The 21,512-nt window shown below is 44.5% G+C and overlaps 1 protein-coding gene across 1 annotated transcript; it reads left to right on the top strand.

The window, feature by feature from the left end:
• Nucleotides 1-88: 88 nt before the first annotated feature.
• Nucleotides 89-16,510, top strand: LOC104634038 (heat shock factor protein 3). The gene is made up of 13 exons (XM_075762961.1): nt 89-305; nt 1,598-1,706; nt 3,332-3,459; nt 6,114-6,238; nt 7,120-7,195; nt 7,945-8,006; nt 8,461-8,542; nt 8,816-8,949; nt 9,804-10,049; nt 11,356-11,461; nt 12,040-12,105; nt 13,264-13,330; nt 13,911-16,510. Exons 1-13 carry the CDS (start codon nt 186-188, stop codon nt 14,240-14,242), a joined length of 1,653 nt encoding a protein of 550 aa, XP_075619076.1. The 5' UTR covers nt 89-185; the 3' UTR covers nt 14,243-16,510.
• Nucleotides 16,511-21,512: the final 5,002 nt, after the last annotated feature.

Genomic DNA, 21,512 nt, shown 5'->3' with positions numbered 1-21,512 from the left:
GCCGCGCTCCCTCGGGGGCACAACAAGAGTCACGCTCGCAGCCGCGGGGCGGGGCGGGGCCAGGCGGCACCCGCCAATGAGCGGGCTCCCCGGGCGGGAGGCAACGCCCCGCGCAGCGTCACGGGCCGCCGTTGGCGGCCCCGCCCTCCCCGGCCCGTTGCACGAGAGCGCGGCCCGGCCCGAGGATGCGGGAAGGGTCGGCGCTGCCCGGCGCCCCCGGCGCCGCCCCGGTGCCCGGCTTCCTGGCCAAGCTCTGGGCGCTGGTGGAGGACCCGCAGAGCGACGACGTCATCTGCTGGAGCAGGGTGAGGGCGGCCCGCGGGGCCTTGGCCCGGCCGGGCAGCGCCGTCCCGCGGGGCGGGGAGTCGGGGCCGGCCGCGAGGGGCGACGGGCCCGGGCACGGAGGGGAGCGGAGCGGAGCGGGCGGCGGGCCTCGTGTGCCGCGGGGAGCCGGCGGGGTCCGTGCGCCCCCGGCCCTGCGCAGCGGCCGCCCCCGAGGCGGGCTGGCGGCGGGGGCCGCGGTGTGGCCTGGTGCCCGCGGCGCAGCGGGGGGGGAGGAACGGGCACGGGTGGACGCGCGTCTGCTGGCGGCGGGGGCGTGGGGCAGCGGCCGTGCCCGGCGGTGCCCCGCTGCGGGGATGGCGCTGCCCCGGCGCTGCCCACGCGTGACGGCTCGAAGCGGTCTGGCATCGCGCCATGGAGCGCGTCCGCGGGCGGCACGAGGTTAGCTCAGAGCGGTGGCGCTCGGTAGGAAAAAGCCCCGCTTTAAGGAGTAGTTAGCTTTTAATTTCTCCTCCCTGAGATGAGGAGGATGGGCCCCGTGGGTCCCGCCCGCCCTCAGGCAGCACAGGCCGTTAGCACGGGCTAGTCAGACATCTGACACAAACACGGCGTTTGGTTTTGTCCTCTGTCATTTTTTAAACCCGTAGGGTGTTCTCCACTTTTTTTTTCTTCCCCCCCCCCCCCCCCCCCCCCCCAGGTTTGGCCTTTACAAAGACAAAAAGAAACATAATGTTTTTGCTCTCTGCGTGAACAGCATAAAAATGATACAAAGACCTGCCCGGTTTCCAGAAGTTTGAACTTGAGAGTACGATAAATCTGAAACTGGTTGTGTCACAGTTACCCGTCTTCACTGCTGGGTTGCGTTGTCTGAACCCTCAGTAACTCCGCGATGTTACTTGGTTATTTTTAGTGGTGACATAGAACGTGCAATGGAAGAACCTCGTCAGGAGCTGGGCAACTCGGTCGAGGGCGATAAAAGCCCTCTAGTGGCACGAGCTCCATCGCGGTGTGGTGTTTCCCGTGGATCAAGACAGCAGCAGATACGTGGGGTGTTAGAACGATTTTTCTTTAGATTAAGACCAAAACTCCAGGGCTTTAAAAAAATCGCCCGTTCAGTAGGAGTGTTCACGTAACTGTCGTCTTCGGATTCAAACTCTCTAGTGCAGCCCCAAGTCCTCACAATTGCTCGCAGGGACGATTCCCGTTGCCGAGTGTTTTGCCCCTCCCTGTTGTAGGAACTGTCTCTGTTGGTTTATGGTCCTCGCTTTGAAAAATTGTGTTTGTTCTCTAACTGTTACTTTTGCTTATTTCCTAGAATGGCGAGAACTTCTGCATTCTGGATGAGCAGAGGTTTGCCAAGGAGCTACTCCCCAAGTACTTCAAACACAACAATATCTCCAGCTTCATACGACAGCTTAACATGTGTAAGCATCAGCTGTCCTTAAGTATTCTTTCTGCCAAATTCATTGTTACTTGACATCAATTTGAATTTCTTTAAACAAACCAATTGACTTGGCAGGTCTTTTATTCCTGAAAACCCGAATTCTGGTCTTGAGCTTATTTTGCAAAAGAAAAGAATGGCTTAGTCTTTGTTTTCTGTTTCAGCTCTGAGTCCCGTTGAGCAACGACATTGTTTCACGCGGTGGTACCAAAAGCTTGGGTAGAGTTCACTGGGCTCCAGTGGTGGTGTTAGTGGTAACAGCAAGTTTATGCATACCTAGAGGAGCAAAGGTCGTATCTACACCCGTGCATCTAGTATATGGAAAAAATTGCCTGGATCGTGCTGTTGCCTGCATTGCTGTGTTGAAATAAGATTAGTCACACTGATGGGTCAAGCTGGACTAAGCTTCTCGTTAGTTTTCTGTGCTTGACTTGTCAGCATCATGTAGCATCCGTTATATAACACGTGTACCACTTGTACAGGTGCAGAAGCTGGACTGAGGCGGTAATTCAAAGATGCAGTACGATGTCCGGGGCTGCACCACACAGGAGGAATCGCTGTTTTGCGGTAGATAGCTTATGGGCTGAGCGAAGGCACGCACTGCATAGAAGACGGCCGTGTTACTTAGAATTTCCATTTGGGTTAAGGGGGGAACTCCCTGTGCTTGCCCAGTAGGTTTGCCCGGGCTCTCTAGCTGATGCCTATTTAGATTTCATCAGACATGAGAGAGAAAGCATATATTTAGCATCTTGACGCAGGGTGGATGCTGCTATTTGTGTCAAGTATCGAGACTCCGTCACTTGAGTGTGCAAACAAACAATTGTCAGTTGCCTTGTAGCAAGGATAAATGCTAAAATGCAAATATTCCTGTGAAGATGTGCACTGCGATGGCAGCCTCCTTTTCCTGCTGGACCTATCCTAGCTTTGAGTAGAGTTTTCTAATGATAGCGCTGTTGGGGCTCAGTGAAACTGGAATACATTAGCTACGTTAAAAACTTGAACAAGGAGAGGTGCGGATTGGTCTGTCAACTGCATTTTGCATCTAGCCTGCGGCACTTGGGGCAGTGATGGAAATACAGCTGGCAATGTCTTATTTCATGCAGGCGCTCTGGTTTGGAGAAAGTACTCTGCGTGCATGTGTTTGCATAGGCTGAGAACTAATTTCCTTTATTCTGTAGATCCTGGTGGTACCTGACAGTATTTGTTTTGATACGTAGCTGCCTGGGATTATAGGCATGAAAGGGAAGGTGCACCATACTGCCACTTCCACTGAGACAAGATTTTATTCAAGATGTCCTAATAAATCTCATTTCTCACTAACTTCTGTGATTATTTGGACATCACTGTCTTGCCTGCAGACACATGTGCTGTTTGTACAGCCTGCAAGGTCATTTGATGGTACTGTGGACCCGTTCTCTAGCTGTGAAGATCAGAGCAGTCAAGTCATTGAGCATCAAAGAAAAGCTACTTTGGCGGTTGTGCATAGTTTCTGCTCCCAATAACTGTAGTGCTGTAGGTATTTCAGTAGCCTTGGGGTTTTCGTTAGCTCTGTGTTGTAACAGTCAGCTTTGCACCGAAAGAAATGACTTTGTTGATCCCTCTCTACAGATGGTTTCAGGAAGGTGATTGCTCTGGAGAATGGTATGATTACAGCAGAGAAAAGCTCAGTCATTGAGTTCCAGCACGCTTTCTTCAAGCAAGGGAAGGCACATTTACTGGAAAACATCAAGCGCAAGGTATAGTTTAACCGTGTATTTACTTTGCTTTTTTTTTTGTTATGGAAAGCAGGTTATCAAGAGCATGTCTGGGTGTTTAAAAAAACTTCACAACCAACAAATAACATGTGAACCAAGGTCGTGCATCAGCAAAGCCTTTGTAACTCCCTCCTGAATGGCAGGCTAATGCTTGGCTTGGCCTCCTCATGCCAGCTCTTGGACAAAGGGCATCCTGCGGTTGTTTAGCAATGCACAGGAGTAGGACCGCAGTCTTTGTGGCTGTCAACCTAGAGCCCCTTTTCCACAGAGTTCACATACCCGATTACAGCTTACCATGGTCTTCAATTCTGCCAGCATAGCAGAGTTGGAAAGAGGCACAAAGTGGAAGAAGTAAAAGAAAATACATTCCCATTTGGTAATAATTGAAAATTAGCAAGGGCATCGTAATCAGTTCATTTGGGCAAGTTTCATAAATTGCATTGTTCCTCCAAAACTGTGTTGCCACTGAGCTACATCTTTATTAGCGCTTACTGGTTTTCTTTTGTTCATTCAGGCCTTGTCTGACCTGTTTCTGCACAGATGTTTATCCTCTATTGGCACATTACAGCCCATAATATCCGGGTTGCCAGAGAAAGAGAGTTTCATGATACATCATGTTGACATTTGAAGTGCAGAATCTTTTCTTTAGAATGTCGTAATGTGGTAGCTACATTGCCCAAGTTAATAAAAGCACAGGGTAGGCTTGAGAATCACAATTGTGTTTTGATTGATTCTTCACGAAGATGTCTCCGCTCAGAACCACAATTGATTAAATATAGTTGTGCAGTTGCTTCTCTGACTCAGGCCTGTGCTCCTCCCAGATGCTGTAATCGCTAGCTTGTCTTGGCTTGCACACCTTGCTTGCTGGTATGCTGGGGCAGTCGGCTGATGACGTTCTGTATGGCACCATGCATCCCAGGCGTGTTGCACTGGGTGGAGTATTCCAGATGGAAAGACAAAAGCTCTAGTTAGTGCCAAGGACATTCATACGAAACTATTTATTAATAGGTCGGTGAAACACATTCTTTGTTGCAGAGGAAATGTTAGTGATCTTTTGCAAAATATCCATTAGTTCTTCTTGCTCTTTTACTGTCTCGAATGGAGTTGTATTTCAGTACTTGCCATAAACCCCGTTTCAAGCCTTTTAAGAGGAATGCAGGTTTGAATGCAGGGCTTCCTTTATTTGCTCCCTTTTACTGTTAGCTCTGCTGGTGTGCTTCAGTCTCAACACCTTTATTACCTAGTTGGAGACTCTGAAGAGAGCAATTGCTTGGCCCTTTTTTAGCGGCAGGCTGACTGCATTTGAAATTTCCATCTGCTATCTGCATCTTTTGGGTGTCTTCCCCACGGAGAGGTGGTATGCTGAAGAGAAATCAGACGGCCGTGAATTTCAGCTCATGTACCTTAGCGTAAGGTATTATCCGCAACAAATAGCAAAGCATCTAAAGAGGTAGACAGAGGCAGGCCATTCAGTCCATCCCTTATAACAGTGGATTATGTTAAGAGAGCGGTTAGTTATTTCTGTGGAGTGGTTACATAACGCTCATGTTCTGTTTCATCATGAAGTGATGGGATGTTATTTTATAACACCATAGCTCTATTTCTGACTATCCCATTCTCCTTTGGAAAAAAAGGGATCTGTGAGCCAGCCTGCATGGAAGTTATCTAGCACTTCCCAGATGATTTCACCTCCCTCTTGGAATTTAGTAGAATAATAAGAATAATCGTATCATGCTGTCGGTTAGAAGGGACATCTGGTGGTTATTTGGTGCAACTCCATTTGCGTCAATTATATGGTCAGTATTTGCCTAAATGGTATTTAAAATGATGCCCACAAAACCTGGACGTCTCATTCAGAACTGTGATGCGTCAGACCTATCTTTTTCAAAATCCTGAATCGTATATCAGCCATCAATGTCACCACTGCAGAGAGAGTTGCTGAAGGAATTGGAAAATTTTAATATGGAAGTTTGAGGAGGAGAGAGTGAGCTTTTTGCTTTCTGATGACTCTTCCACTATCGTTTGAAGAGGTGGCATTCGTGGATCCCAGAAAAGCAGTTTGGACTCTTACTTTCTGGAGACACATCTCCGTAATTTTGGAATGTCACTGAGCAGAGAGGTAATAGAGGAAACAGCAATATAGGAACCTGCAATTGAAACTTCATTGAAATTTGTTTCTCCTGTGCTGGCAGATTTACCCACACCTAAAGGGAATATGATCATCTCGTTCTTACTCCACTATCAATTGAGTCTTGGTTTTGGCTGGTGTCTTACTCTTTGACACTAGAGGGCAAGCTGCCACCAGACCTGTCAGAGAACCCCCTAGAGATGGCCATTTCCAATGAGTGGTAGGTTTCTAGCGTGAATTACAATGGTGAAGCTATTGCCAACACATGCCAAGTGCTAATCTCCTGTTTTCATTGACATGTTGGGGTTTTTCATATGGTTGAGACTGGCCCAAGGACTATCATCTATAGCAGTTGCAGTGTTTTGCGATCCATGAGAATTACAGTATTACTTAATCTTTTACTGGAGTTTGTACCTGTTCTTCCACAGACTGACTACGCTGTTCCTGTAGAAAGCACTATGCAAGGCACTGTTTGTAGTAAAGCATGTGTAATCTGGTCCTATTTTAGGTATCTGCAGTAAGAACGGAGGATCTCAAAGTCTGTACAGAGGATTTGCACAAAGTGCTCTCTGAAGTCCAGGAAATGAGAGAGCAGCAGAACAACATGGATGTCAGACTGGCTAACATGAAGAGGTAGACGCTGTCTGTTTCAGAGGCACTTACACGTTGAGTGTTGCTTATATCTAATAGAGCTTGACTCTAAATGTGGGTTTCATTTGAACTGGAAACAGGTGAAGCTGTATTTTTTTTTTTCCGTACGAATCCCCATTCACCCCACACAACATTCTAAATCTTGCTTGTTTTCGTAATTCAGTAACAGACCAGAGATTAAGACTGGGAGTTTGTTGACTGCCTTCAGATTTCATTTTGGTTGCCATCATCTGTCGTAGTTGTTTAGGGCAATCAAAGCGTTTCCTTTTCTAAACACAAAACAGGGTTAGATGCAGTCAGGGAGACAGAATTAGTGTTTGGTTTACTTTCTGATTGGAAGTGGACTTTGCACATCCTCATCTCTGTTCCCTCAGATCCTTTTTGTGTAGGTGCTGGCAATTCGTTCAGATCATTGGTATGCAAGCAGGTATCAACCAAAGTTCAAGAGATACCTCCACTCACTCTGTTCCTTTGAAGAAACCCAAACAAACAAAAAAACCCCACCTCAAACACAAACATCGAACCTGTTCTGAGGTGGTCTGTGTTACAGTCGACCTGTTTCCAAACACCAAGTCTTTATTCTAAGGCTTTGGGGCTTTGAAGGAATACCTGAGATCAAGATTGTTGGTGGAGCAGCAGAGGGTGAGAATGTCCTTATTGGTTTGGTCCTGCCTGATGGAAAATGGAATTAATTTAGCCCAGAGTTTATACTAGTGGATTGGATTAACCGATTGTTAGTTATCCACGGAAAGAATGTTGCCATTGGTCCTGCAAGGTACTGTGAAAGTTTGAAAGCTGTAAAACTAAAGCGTCTAAAGTAAACTCTGTTCATCCTCTGTCTTCTGATTTATTCTGCATTGCAGAGAAAATAAGGCCCTGTGGAAAGAAGTGGCAGTTCTAAGGCAGAAGCACAGTCAACAACAGAAGCTGCTGTCTAAGGTACCATTGCAGCATCTTCAGTGCTACCATCCTTATTCCTGCCTCTGTGATACTTGATGGCATTCTTTGCTTATGTAGAATGACAAATGACACAGAGCTGAACAGGCTATATTAATACAGCATAAAGAAAATGTTCACAGTTCCTGAGCCTCCCAGAAGTAGCGCAGCAAAGAACCACGAGCAAAATGCTAAGGAAAGGTCTTAGTAAAAAGGATTTCAATGTGTTTGAAGTCTCAGTGAATCTTATTTGGAGAGAAAGCAGTAAATCAAGCTGACCTGGGTAAATGTGGGGCTGGAGGCAGTGCATGGTAACAGGAGCCTAAACCAAGAGATGGCAGGCACATGGAATGGAGTCTGGGCAAGATCTTGGACCAAGACAGACTTTGACCACTCAAGAAGTCAACTTGGAACCCAGAAACTATAGGAGCTTCTGCACTGGAATACATTTTTCTCTGGTTTATCCCTCAGCTGTTTCTGGTCTGGAATCCTCTAATGACTTGTGGTGTTATATTACACTTTAAAAAAAACAAAGCCGACAAAACCAAACCTGTCCAAGTGGGATAATTTTTCAATGCCATTTGTAACTAATGATTTTGGTTTTTAAGACATGAGCACAAATGGATATTTAATTTACCTGTTAATTTCAATCGCATAACTACGTAATTTTGTAGTAAAGTCTGAATTAATAATTTAATGTTAGGATTGCTATGCTAACCACTTGGTTTTGGTTTTCTGTTTTTCCTTTTTAGATTCTTCAATTTATCCTAAGTTTGATGCGAGGAAATTATATTGTTGGGGTCAAAAGAAAAAGGTAATTACTGGATAGGTCACAAATCAGTGTCAGACATGAATTACAGGGATAAATCAGCTTCTAGAAGCAAGATACTTTTCTTAAAGTGAAAAGAATATTGTTACCGCTTGAATTTTTTATTCAAACTTGGGAAAGCTGATGGAAGTTGAATAAAGCATGAAATAGAGACTTCCTCTTCTCTATCACTAAAAAAATATGGGTGGGAAGAGAATACACTTTACGTGTCGAAGAGCATGGTTATCAGAAATGGTAACTCTTTTGAAACATGCAAGTGTGACTAACTTACTACAAAACAAAAAGCATGTTTAGAATGCAGTACACTTCAGAAAAAACATTTCCAAAAGCCAGTTTTCTTAGAAGTGGAAGAATGATAGTTCTTAATCGTTACTGCGCGTTTGGCATCGTTACAGCTTTTTGCTGCGGAACTATACCCTAAAGCTGTATTTTGTCTCAGGTCTCTAACGGATGCTGCAGGTGCTTCACCTTCCAAATACAGTCGTCAGTATGTTCGCATACCCGTGGAGAGTGGCCAAGCAGTAAGTCCTCCCAGGGAAAGAGACAGTGGGTTGGACAGGATGATACGTACAGTGACCTCACAGTCTTCCTTACAACTGTTAATACTCTAATCTTACAAAAAATGCACTCCATTTTGAAATGGGCAGCTTTAAAGCATTGCTATGTAAAATCATGCAAATCTAGTCATAGATAAAGTCTGAACAGGAAATAGAAGCTGCAGAAAGAATGGAGCTTCAACGTCAAAAAGAAGTCAGACCTTTTGCTTTACTCATTCAGTTTGCTGTATCCTGCAGATGGCTTTTTCTGAACATAATGCAGATGATGAGGATGGAAATGGTACGGGTCTCATCATTCGAGATATCACCGATACCCTGGAAAATGCCACCGATGGTCTCCTTGCTGTGGCACACACCAGTGGCAGAGCCAGGTACAGTTACAGAAGATGCGGAAGTATTTATGCTTAGGTTGTTAACTAGGTAGTTGTGTTAATGTAAGTCATCCATGTGAATTCTGGGAAACAGCCCCTCTGAATTTTTGACTCTGTTTTGGCATGACAGGCCTGTTTGTAGGCTGACATTTTTACAGCATGTAGCATTGGTCATGGTCAGCAAAGCTTTTTAAGAGCTCGTGTCTCTTCAGGAACGCCTGAAGGCCTATCAAGCTGGTTGACACTTGAAGTTTAATTTGCTGAGGCTTTTCTGTCTAATCAACAAATAAGCACATACTTAACAAACTTTTTGACTGAGCAGGGACCTGAATGTATATATAGTTTACTAATAAACAAACCAAAATGTGTGTAGGTTACTAATAAACAAACCAAGATTTATAGTTTTATCTTTAGTTTCAGTACTGTTCTTCCTAATACTGTGCTAAGTGTGACTGAAGGGAAGGCTTTCTTTTGTGTGGCCTTAGATTCTTGTGAAAACCCATTTAGTTGTTAGCATCCAGAGTGAAATAGGCACCAGTTTGGAATCCTTTATTTCCTGAGACACTACGTTATGAGTTTCCCTCCTGCCTGGTGTCCATGTACTATTGTGCCACCTTTGGTCTGGCAAAATGGGGTGTTTTGCTCTGATAGGTGCTATCTGTATAAGCTGTCGTAAGAGATTTTTCATCGGCCTTTAGGAAGGCACTTCTTTTTCTAAAGACCAGTCGGTTATTGGAACCCTTGACTGGCATGACCTTATTAGGTATTAAGATTTGAGATACTAAACTTGCAATGAGCGGCAATACAGCTGGTGAATTCTCCTGTGTGTTGTTTCTCTTTGGGACACGTTTTAGAGAGACACAGGCAGCGCTGGATCCTGGGTTACCTCTTTGTCAAGTATCGCCGCCCGATGAATTAAATTGTGCAGAACCAATCCCACCAGTTCTTATAAATGATGCCAACAAATCCAGTGAAATAGGAAATGTTGCTGTGGAACTCCATACTGCACAACCTAATGCTCCAGATGACCCCGTGTCGGTGATTGACTCCATCCTGAACGAGAACAACTCTGGAAACCAAAACGATCCCTTGCTGGACAGGTATTAACTTGTTTCTGGGAACTGCTATGCCGTCGTCATCTTGTGAGATCTTGTCAAAGTTTTGGAGGATTTGTTTAGCAGAACATCGTGAATTAGCTTTTCAAATGTCATTGCTGAACTGAATTTATGCCCCTTTATTACTAGGTCTTCAAAAACGTTAGCATCATACGCTAAAAGCAGGGCAAGTTCATCTGTTATGTCTCTGATAATGAGCGTGCCTGTCTTCTGATGTGTCAGCGAGGTCAGTCTGTTACATCAGCCCTTGTGGCGCCAACTGCTGCCAAGTGCTGCTGAACAGCAGATCAAGGGTTGTGATTTCAGGAGGGCGCCATGTCCTGCTTTGTTTCTGAGAACTGGATACGGGTTTGTATCCGCGGCGGCCTGACGTTGTTTCGCTGTCGCTTCCTTTCTTTGCCCCTCATTTGTGCAAAGGTTCGTTTCCCTTGTGCATTGTCAGACCAGACTCACACCTGGGATCAAAGTCGCGCAGGCTGCGGGCTCACCCCCAGCAGCGCTGCTGCTTCAGCACTTCCCAGTTCTGCACGGGCCCCTGAGCTCTGTCAGTGCCGTCGTCTGTGCGGCTGCAGGGCGAGCTGGATCAAGGAACTAACGTTAGTTCTTTCTCCTGACCGCTCTTCTGCTGCAGTTAGCTTCAGATAGGAAGTGCGAGGTGGTGCGTCGCAGCAGTCAGCGTAATCTGAAGGCCCTGTTCTGTCTCACCTCACGGGCGCTGCAGACGTGGAGCAGTGCCCTGGGGCTGTCTCTCGCTGGTAGCCAAGTGTTCCAGCACAAGAGGCAGCCTGCAGCACGGTGAGAAGTTCCGTACTGGTGCCGTGCGTGCGGCTTCCTTTCCGCTTCCTCCGCTGTCCCTTGTGTCCTGCCCTCTGTCCTTGGAAATGCGTACAATCCGGCAACAATCTCATGATTCAAAGTGGGTAGTGTTCCTTCGGGATCCAGATCATTTCCAGCCCTTTGCTTATCATTTATTGTCCCCAGGTGAAAGCCACCAGCCCTTAGTTTAAGCAGATATTGGTATATTGGCTGGGAGGTGAGAACATTCAAAAGATACTGAAATGAAGGAGGAAGTAGGTACAGAAGGAGGAACTGCTTTTTGATATTATTAAACTTGCTGTTCAGACAGTCTTCCTTGTACCTGTCCTTCAAAGGGTTGGACCGTGACAAGGAACACAGTTTCATTCATTTGGCAATAAGCTGTTCTGGTTTGTGAGCAACCTGCCTTCTGGTGCAAAACAAGGCCCTAACTGCCGACTGTTTCTTACAGTACTATATCACTTTGTCTTTTTAGAGAAGAAATTCAGGATTTTCTCAATTGCATCGATGCCAGCCTTGAAGAACTTCAAGCAATGCTATCTGGGAAGCAGTATAACTTTGGTTCTGAAGCTTTCAGTGATGTGAGTGTCTCTTCACTTTTTCTGATTTCTGACAAATACTGATTAGGTTGTATAATGAAATTTTACTGGTTTATTCCATGTTGTAATGGGCAAGAGGGGGGAAAATCCTGAAAAGCAAATAGTTGTGGATAGAATCATACATAGGCATTCTAGGAGTCTAACAATGTACAAGGTAACATTGAGAGCTTTTTCAGTTCATATAGTATTTCTGTTACGTGTAACGGGCGAAGGGGGGCGGAGAGAGGAGAGGAGGAAAAAATCGGACTCGGTTCTCCTTCTCAAGCCTTTGTCGCATATCATCACATCCTGATTGCGCGTTTGATTATGCGTTATGATATGAAATGCAACTTGGCCATATACCTGGAATCACTGGGAGATACGATGTCCTTTTCTCCTCCTGTGACCTCAGTTTACTGCCACAGGTTGGAAGTATATTGCTGTAGGGCAGTGGAGGAGCCACCTTCCCTGTGCTGCAGTGGATGGAGTGGTGTGCTGGATCCTGCTGTCCTTTCAGGAGCTCGCTGAAGTTTTGTTTTAAAAACCTTATTATGTAACATATGGTCTGGCTTTATTTTCAGACACTTAATCCTGAGCTGCCAGCCCTGGATATGAGCTTGATGGAAAATTCCCCGTGTATGGAAAATGTAAGAGTAAGATTTGCTTCTATGATGGGGAGGGTTAACATGATGTTGAGAGCTAAATTTTGACTGATGCAGTTTGAGGGTGAGGACTGGGTTGATGGCACAGGATGAAACCGCCATTTTATCTAGTCCCGCTGATTTAATGTTTTCAGTTATCACTGTTGGCATATATGAATTTAAGAGGGTTCTCAAGGTAATTTCAAGTCTTACGTTCTCAGCTGCAGTAATGCAATCAGTGAACTGATCAAAAGGCCACTTCGCTTTGAATAACATGTTCTTTGCTTTCTGAATACACCTGAGAACATAAGGAAGAGGGAAACAAACTGGTGTCTGTTGAATCAGCTGTCTGTATTGAGGAATTTTTTTTATTCCTATCTATTACTTCTGTACCTTCTGTTTGGAATGAGGAGGCTACAATATCTTGTCTTTTTTTGGTCTAAGTGTGTGAGAACAGTTTCTTGGCTTATTTCTCTTAGCCTCAGGGATTCCCATGATGTCTTTTAGCCAAGTAATAACTAGGTCTGTGGTTATAGTTCAGATGAGATTGTGTCTTCAGTCTGTCTGAGGGTGGAAGGAAAAGTACTAAATGAAAAATATAATTCAATCTACTGTATTTATTCTGAACATGGCTGTATGGAATTTCCTCAGAGGACGTACAAAAGTTCAGTGCAAATTTACTTCTCTTGGTCTGGTCCCTAAAATTGACTCATCTTAAAAAAAAAAAAACAACCCTTGCAAGTGTAATTTATTTTGTAGTCCTGAAATAATATTTAGGCTAAGACTTCCCAGTCACCTCCCACAATTGAGCTAAAATGCAGCTGTGTTCAAGCAGTGCTTGCAAAATTTAATTATATCGATGAAACCATGTTTAACAGTCTTACTCCAACAAGACAGACTATAAGAAAGCTTCTGGTTTGGAAGGTATAAATATTTGCTAGCCAGAAGCTTCTTTGGCTTTAAGTGAAGTTTGTCTGTGTTTCACCATGGCTTCTTCTGAGTATTCCTGTTTGCTGTCCCTCCTGTGCAACAACGGGCTCATTGGTCAACCGTTTCATTTCTCCTGCCTCCTGCTTTCACCTTTCATTTTGTTAACCAGTCACAAAGACTTGGATGTTGTTGTCATTAAGCATTCTGTCTTATTCTCTGTCCATTTTGCTTCAGATTGCAAACTTGGCAGAGAGCACTGAAGATCTGGGAGCAACTGAGAGAGAAACAGCAGGAAGCAAAGGTGGGAAGGAAGGAACGCTGAGAGCTGTGACAGTTCCAAACTCTTCCAAAACTCTACTGAAATGGAATTTTTGTAGCCTGTAATAGCATTTATCTCCTTCTTTGGTGTGGGCTTAAAATTTTTGTGAAGACTGGCATGTTTCACTGATCTTGATGAAGCTGTGCCTCAATCTTAAGTGGCCCCATCCTATGCCCCATGTTGGTGTTAACCATTTCCTTTTTCTTATACATGATAGAGTGCCACAATAGGGATCAAAACTGCAAATGTCTTTGTGGAAGTATCTCCTGTATGGGCTACGATCCCCACAAATGCAGTGCTACTCATATTACTGCTTCAGCGCTGCCATTGCATGCCGTATGCATTAGGGGCTTGAAGTATGCTTCAGGTATTGATCTTAACAGACACGAGAGCCTTAGCTGCCCTCTTGCAACTGTGGATATAGTCTGTCAGAGCTCAGCTGTATGGTTTTCTTTAGTGAACCAAATTTTGAAGCAGCCTCTCCAGTTTTCATTGTCTTGAATAAGAGCCTTTGCTTCTGTGACACAGGAGCCTGGAGTTTAAACTGTCTGTTTTCCCTCAGATATGCAGCTGATACAGTACAGGGCCAATCCTCTGCTTTCATTATTTGAAGAACTACCTTCAAGTGAAGCTGCAGGGAAGATAGAGGATCCGAAAGACCTTCTGCTGCCTTCCCTGGAGGAGAAACCTGCTCTTCATCCTCCATCAGGTAGTGGAACTGTCTTGCCGCTAGCAGCTCCAGCAAGCCAGGCTGAGCCTCCGGATGCTCTGGGAATGGGTGATCCACCTCTCCTCTCGGAAGATGGGAATGGAGAGTATAAACTGTTTCCACTCTTGCTCCTCAGTCCTGTTGCTAACTTCATAGAAGAGGCCTCTGAGATAGAAACTTCTTGAACTGGCTTAGTGATGTGAAAGAGACCATGAAGAAATGGGTCAGCAAGAAGTTTCACCTCTCTCCTCACCTGCTTCCTTGGTGTCATATTCCGTGTAGACACAAGAAAGTTCTCTTTCCACAAGCAGTGAGCACATCTGGAAAAACTGAAAACAAGCTCAAAACAAGAGCTGGTGGGAATGAAGGGTACTGGGCAGAGGGGAAGAACAACCTCCCTGTAAACATACCGCAACGTATTCCGTAACTTTTTATCCTATATCCTTATTGCAAGAGGAAATCTGTTTGTATCCTGTTTGTAAAGTTTGGCTGGGTTTTGTTGGTGGTGTTGTTATTTTGGCTTTTTTAATTAGCTGGATAGTAATGTGGTGTGTAATATTTTAAACATGGGTTTTACTCTTTCTGAGAGCCTGTTTCAGTAAGTGGCTTGTCTACTGTTTGGAATTAAGATTTTTTTAAAAAATTTTGTTTTTAATTTGAGATATTATTTGATAGTTTGTGGCTACAATTGTTTGCATCTGCTTAGATCACTTTCGTACTCCTAGATTTGCTCCTAGGTACAGGGAACATTTTTCCTATGGAAAATTACATTTTAACTGTGGAATATTACTTTTTAACATGCTAACACACATCCATTGCCACGGATTGTAGGTGTTGTGGTAGGAAGTGCTTGCCACCCTGCATAATGCTGATTTCTCATGCACATTGCATGGCAGTTCTTCTAGGGTAACTTGCACCTTGCTCACAGGTCGTGTGTCCTCAGAAATTTTGAGTAGAACTGATTCACATCCAGCAAAGTCCAGCAGCTGCCCTCAAAATGAGAGAGGAAAAAGGAGTCACGGGGTAACTTGCGTTGACACAGGACATCACATTAAGATTGCTCATCTGCTTGCAGTAGCTACTTGTTTACCTGACCCTATATAAACACTGGACTTCTTCCTGCATTTTCTGTTTGTGGAATCTTCAAGCTAAAGTAACTAGATGCATTTGAGTCCTTTGACAGCGAATGACAAAAACTGGTGTCTGCTTAATCAAAAAAAAATCTTTCCCCCAAATTCCTTTCTTCGCTGTTTTCTGGACCACTTTGAGCAGCTGTAATGTAGACATCAGCCCCGCTGCCAGTGGAACAGCGAGTTCTCCTTCACTGATACCCAGTTTGTAGCAGGCTACCACCAGCCCACACAAACCTGAAATTTGCTGTAGTGCTACAAAACTGTTGAGGCTGGAAGAGGCCTGGAGGCAGGTGGAAAACCAGTTGTATAATAACACGTGATATTTCCTTCCAGCGCAATTACTTGAAATTTTTTTCAGTTTTAGGGATTCAGGCTACCTAGAGGCTTTGTTCTCTCTGAACTTCCTGAACTACTAAGTTTTGAGTTCTTTTATATTCAAGAGTCGAAGGTAATTTGATATTCTGAAGCCTACTAGATAATAATGCATTGTATCTGTGCTGGCCTTACTTTGTTGGATTTGTGCTTTGTTGTCAAATCTTTTGAGTTTCAGAGGAGGATCTTGCTACCGAGTGCGTGTACGTGTGCAGTGCCTTCACAGTGTCATTTTATCCCCGTGCTTCTGTAACTGTTCTTTACCCCGTGACCCTTCACGTTTGTATCTTTTGAATTGCCTTTTGTGAAGTACGTCTTATTCTAGCCTTTTCTAGCCTTTCTTTTGCTTACTCCTTGAGACAAAGGGCTGAATAGTCTCAAGATTTTGTGAGCTAAAGGGAGAGGGAGAAATGAGTGAATTGCGTATCTGTCCTGGGTTCTGGGGTTTTTTTGTTTGTTTGTTTTGTGGTTTTGGTTTTTTTATTTCTTCCCAAAGGCCTCAATTTTGCCAAGAGTGAAACAGTAAAAAAACCAGAGTTTTCTTCTGTGCTGTTTTGACAACACAGTGCAGACAATGATGTTCTCTGAGAGGCTGATCTTCTGCAATTCTAAGCTGTTCAGGAAGTGACTGAAGTGTAGTTCCTGTTATACATTACTGTCATGTTCTTCCATCCTGGAGTCCTCTGATCTCAGTGCATCTCACCATCAGATATTTGATCTGATTGCATAATAGGTTTTAATACACTTTCTCTCTTAAGAAGTTAAGAAACCAAGGCTTAAGAAAACTGCAAATAAAAACTGGTGCATCTGTGTCTGGTTTATGAACTGTTCTAGGAAAAGTGTTTGTTTATGCAAGTGTCCTAACAAAGATTGCAATGGAAAGGGGAAGGCCAAATAGCAAGAAAAACCCACATGCTGAAGTAATTAAACTCAAGACTTACAAAACCATTACTGTGTTTCTTGTACATTCTTTGTGCGTGCATTCCTGTGTGTGCCAATACTTCCCAAACCTGTTTACTTGAATTTTCTAGAAGAGAGAGCTGTAACGCTCTCTGGGGCATCTCATCATGCAGTTGCTGCCGGTTCAGAAAGAACTGAAATGCGAAGGTTAGCCTGGCACCTGTTTCAGAGCTGTCAGCCTGAGAGGGAAGGAAGTTTAGGTTTATTATTAGCCCGTATTGAACATACCATGGAACCAAAGCTTGTGGGAACGGGACTGACCGCCACTGGCAGCGTAGGGCCAGGTATTTATTCATCGCCTATACAAAGAGCACCACCGTGCCCCAGGGTCAGCAGAACAGACGCTACTGCTGTTTCAAAGGAGCAAGTATCCTTCAACCCCCTTACATTACTGAGAGGAGCAGAGGTATCCTCTGAGTAATATAAGATGTCTGTGTAAATACAAATCAACTGAAGTGAATCCAAGGGAAGTGAAGGGGGGAGTAAGATGAAAGGCAGGACAAAAACGATTAGGACAAAGTTAATGGCAAACTCTGGATGCCCTCAGCTGCGCTGCCACGGTGTGGGAACCGTCCGTCCCCTCCAGCAACCTGGAGCAGGCGGTGGGGCTCTGCCGAAGTCCTGGAGGATGAATGGCATTGAGGTGGTAAGACTCTAGAAGTTTGGGGGATACTCAGTTCCTCTGTTACCTATTGAAAATAAGATGAACAAAAGCTTTTCTTTAGTAATCTTTGTTCACAGAACTGGAGTATTTTCTTTCATAGGAGCACCCAATATACTGGCTCACCTTTCCCTCCCCTTCCATTTTTCCATCTCCCTCGATTTGCTCCATAATAAACAGACAAACTCTACACTTCACCTTAAATCAGCAGTTGGTATATTTATGCATAGGCACTTACCATCTTCTCTTTCCTTTAAAAGAAAGGTGTTAGTGCCTTAGGGTCATGTGTCATACAGGGTTAACTCAGATTTGCTAGACTACAGCTGTTAAGGTTGGTTATCAGACAGGTCTGAGTATCGTCTAATACTTATCTACACCTTCTTCCTTTAACGCTACCTTTATTCTGATTTCTAGATTCATTCTGTTAGTTACATGTTTGTTTAAAAACAACATTACTGAAAACAGCAATTCTGTTCTAGAGCCATTGCCCTATTTTCTCCCCTGCTTTTTGCCAGTAGGTTTCAGCCATGGTCGGTGATTCTCCCTCTCTCGCACAGAGACAGTGTGAAAAGTTGCCCAGGGTCCCTGTTGCTGGTTCACAGCTTGTGGTCCCGCGTTGCAGGATCCCAGCCGCAGCCTTGTACCTGCCGCTACGGGCTGGCAGCGCAGCCCTCGGCTCTTTCATCAGCTCTTGCTGCTGGGGTACCCGCGCCTGCTCTTCCAGATCTCACAGTCTTTTGTAACTCTCTGCCTGCTCAAAACTTCCCACCGCTCTCTGGAAAGCATGTTAACAACAGCCAACTACAATGTAAATTCTGCTGGGGGTTTTTTACCACCCTTTCCTTTTCCTTTTGGAGACAAGTTAATATTTCAGCTGAGATGGGCCACCCGGATTGCTCTGTCCCTGTTTGCCAGCTCACAGGGTGGTCACTCGGCCCAAACGCTGTCCACAGCTGGACACCCGTCCTGTCCTTGCCTCCCTCTCCTTTCCCAAAAAGCCATTTCTCACGGGGGCTCTGCCAGCCACGCCAGCACAAGCGCTCTTCATAGACTTCAGTAAGAAAGGCCCTCAGCTCCATAAGGTAGCCATTGAAATACCAATAGCTGGAGATAACACTGGAAGGAAACAGGGAATAGCGTAGGTAACCGTAGCATCAGGCAGACCTCTGGTCCGGGCACGGCGTACCACGCAGAGCCCGTGCCGAGGTTAACCGGCACTGTGGGCTTTACAGATTTCCCTAGAAGAGCTCTATTCATCGTTTCCACTGCCAAGAAAAAGGATGTTTATATGAAAACGTGCTGCTCCACTTCAAGACAAGGACGAGGACAAGGACGCGGCAGTGGTGTCATCGCTGGGACCCGCGGGCAGACGGCTCCGTCAGGCTCAGCCAGGCAAGTCTGCCCGCAGCCAAGCGATGCCGGCACACACAGCGGTGCGTGGCACCGGGTCCCTAGCCCCCTGTGTACGACGGCCTGCTGGTTAGGAACGCTATGCCACTGCAACTTGATGTGTAACACGTCTGCGTTACCCGTGACCACAGTTGCTTCACTATAACGCAAGTTTCCTTCCTCCTCCAGCATCGACACGCGCAGCTGCTGCTCTAACTTCCTGGTTTTAGTGTGCTGTGTCACAGCACCCGGGAAGGAAAAGTTGCTTTTCCTTGACTTCCATGTGCTGAGAATTTACAGAACACACCCAGACGTGGCAAGCACAGCGGCAGAAAGTGAAGAGTGCCCCTCACCCACGCGCTCCTTTCGTAATGAGCTCCCGTGCTGTCCCAGACTAGCCCTCCCCGCACAGACCACGTCGCCCAGCCACCCGTTTTTCATCTCGTGCTGCTGTGTGCTGGCTAACACGGACCTTTCCAGAATACGAGCAAATCTCACGTCGAGCCATCTCTCCTGTACCGTATGATGCCACCTCACCCAGTCCACGGTCAGAATGTTTTGCTGTCTCCTAAAACAAGATTGCCATTTTGAAAAGTAGTACCCATGTTACGATAGCTCCCCAAAGCAGAAGCGCGAGATTGCCACCGAGGGACATCTTAGCATACAGGTGTCTGCGCTTGCATCGTATGAAGGATAAGAGATTTCTCCTGCCACTGTCCCCCCCCAACCAAAAATGTAAATGTAAATATAAATATATAAATAAACATATACATAGACACATGTCTTTTTTTTTTTTTGTCCCGCAGATTGAGTTTTACCTTCCTGGTTGGTAAGTACCCTGCCAGCAGTCAGTTCCCCTATAACTTAGCCCAAGTCAGTTTAGGCTTCTGCCCTCCTGTCCAGCCAGCCGTGTTCCCCAGGAAGGAGTTTCATTAATTTGAACTTAACGTGTTCTTTTCTCTTCCTTTTTTGAACCAAGAAGTATGCGAACACTGCAACCCACGCTTCTCCCTATCCCAGTGACTGCAGATTGGAGTTGCATCTCACGGAAAATTTCTGACGGAGGAATACAGGGCTGCAAGGGAGGAGCATGTGAAATCAGGTCCCGAAATCTCTTGAATCTCTGTTGAACCTTTTTCTCAGCTTTATCAAATAGGCTATTTTGAGAAGCATTTAGACCTTAAGCTGGTTAGACGTCCTCTTTAATTACAGGTATAACTGCAAATATAGTAGATGGTAAGAAATTAATTGAACAGATGATTCTGCAGGCCGAGACTGATAAACAACCACAAGGATATAGAGATTTTCTAATCAAATACAGGCATGGAAATTGTGTATAGTAAAAACGTCAGCTTCAGGGAAACAGAGATCAGAATGTTATAATCTGAAAGAACCAAATTCAAATTCACACCAATGACATTGTCATATGCATATATGCTTTTAAGCACCACTGTTTTGCAGACTGAACCACCAGTGACTCTAAAATCAGAATATATGTAAAAGCAAGCAATCACAATGAAAGCGAAGACCTCAAAAGAAAAGGAACAAGATAATATCAGAGCTCCCAGGGCTGTATAGACAAATCTCCTGGTTTTAATGTTAAATTACATAACAGCCTAATGAAGCTGCCTTATGAATGACAACGTAGGTGGAGCTGTCTTTGGGTCACATATAAGACTATTAGAACCATTTTTTTCCCCGTATCACCACTACTTCAGGATCAGGTATGCAGCACTGGTCGCTCTGGTATCCTGCGCTGTGCTTCTACAAATGCAAACACTGTCTCACTATCGTTAAAGGAGGATTGTACTTTAAAGTATGGTCTAGGATTTTGCTGACTGTGTTTAATTGTTCTGGTTACTTGCGTTTGAGGACTGGATGTTGAATTTGGATGTCACAATAGCAAAGTGCTCCTATCGGTTTAGCTGAACGCAATGAAGCAGATGAGATTTCTGTCATTACGACATAAGAAAAACTAAGAGCTGCAGAAGAGGGAAAAAGGCATGTAAAACCTCTTGAAGATAATGTTTCAGTAGAGAACAGATACTTCTCCTAGATGGGTCTAGTGCTCAATTTCTTAATAATACAGATTAATGATAGCTAATATTACCTTTAATTAATAATAACACATCTCATTACAGTTAAGAAGTCACGATTTCATAGTCACAAAGATTTTCTACTTGGATAAGTTCCTTTTTTTTCTCTCTCTAGGCATATAATTGTTTACCTGTTTCCAAAGTAGTCTACAGGGAAATGCAGGTGCATGTGGCCCTAATCCATGTTTTTAATTGAATGCAATTAACCAATTCAACCAAGCAGCTAAATTGCTCTGTGAGAAAGGAGGCTCAGTCTGTCATATAGAGTGGGGTAGTCAAACCAGGTGCCTGCAGCTCTTGGAAATTATTTGTTTTCAGTTTTGTATACCTAAATTCTCTGCCTCTTAAATGGGGTATAATGGTATAGAATAGAACACTTCACTTGGAAGGGACCTACGATGATCATCTATCTCACACTGGTATTGTAAAGATTTAGGGTATTTCATTAATCTTAATTTAAAACACAGTGGTGAGCTCCGTAGAAAAGCTGGTAAGGAAATGAATAGTAATGATCTTGGCTGTTTTGCTCTTTCAGGAGTACTCTCTCAGATCTTCTTGTATGTAACATGTATGGTAATGTTTATTATATAGAAAGCAATGCAAGGAGGAAAAGAGGCAGAAATTGGTGTTTAGGGGAAAAAAGAAACAAAGGAAACTTTCTTTTTATTTAAAGTTGAATTAAAAAACAGAAGGGGAAAAAAGGCCTACTCAGCAGGAAATATGAAATAAGAGTAGAAGTAATTCCTAAACTTTCCTCTTTTCACCTTTCCTTAGAACTTCTGTTCTGCCCACACCTCTGACAGTCATCGCTGAGATACATTTTTTTTTTTCTGTAAAAGAGGAA

Source organism: Balearica regulorum, chromosome 11, assembly GCF_011004875.1.
Source record: "Balearica regulorum gibbericeps isolate bBalReg1 chromosome 11, bBalReg1.pri, whole genome shotgun sequence".
NCBI classification, from domain to species: domain Eukaryota; kingdom Metazoa; phylum Chordata; class Aves; order Gruiformes; family Gruidae; genus Balearica; species Balearica regulorum.
This window is presented reverse-complemented; position numbering and strand designations above follow the sequence as displayed.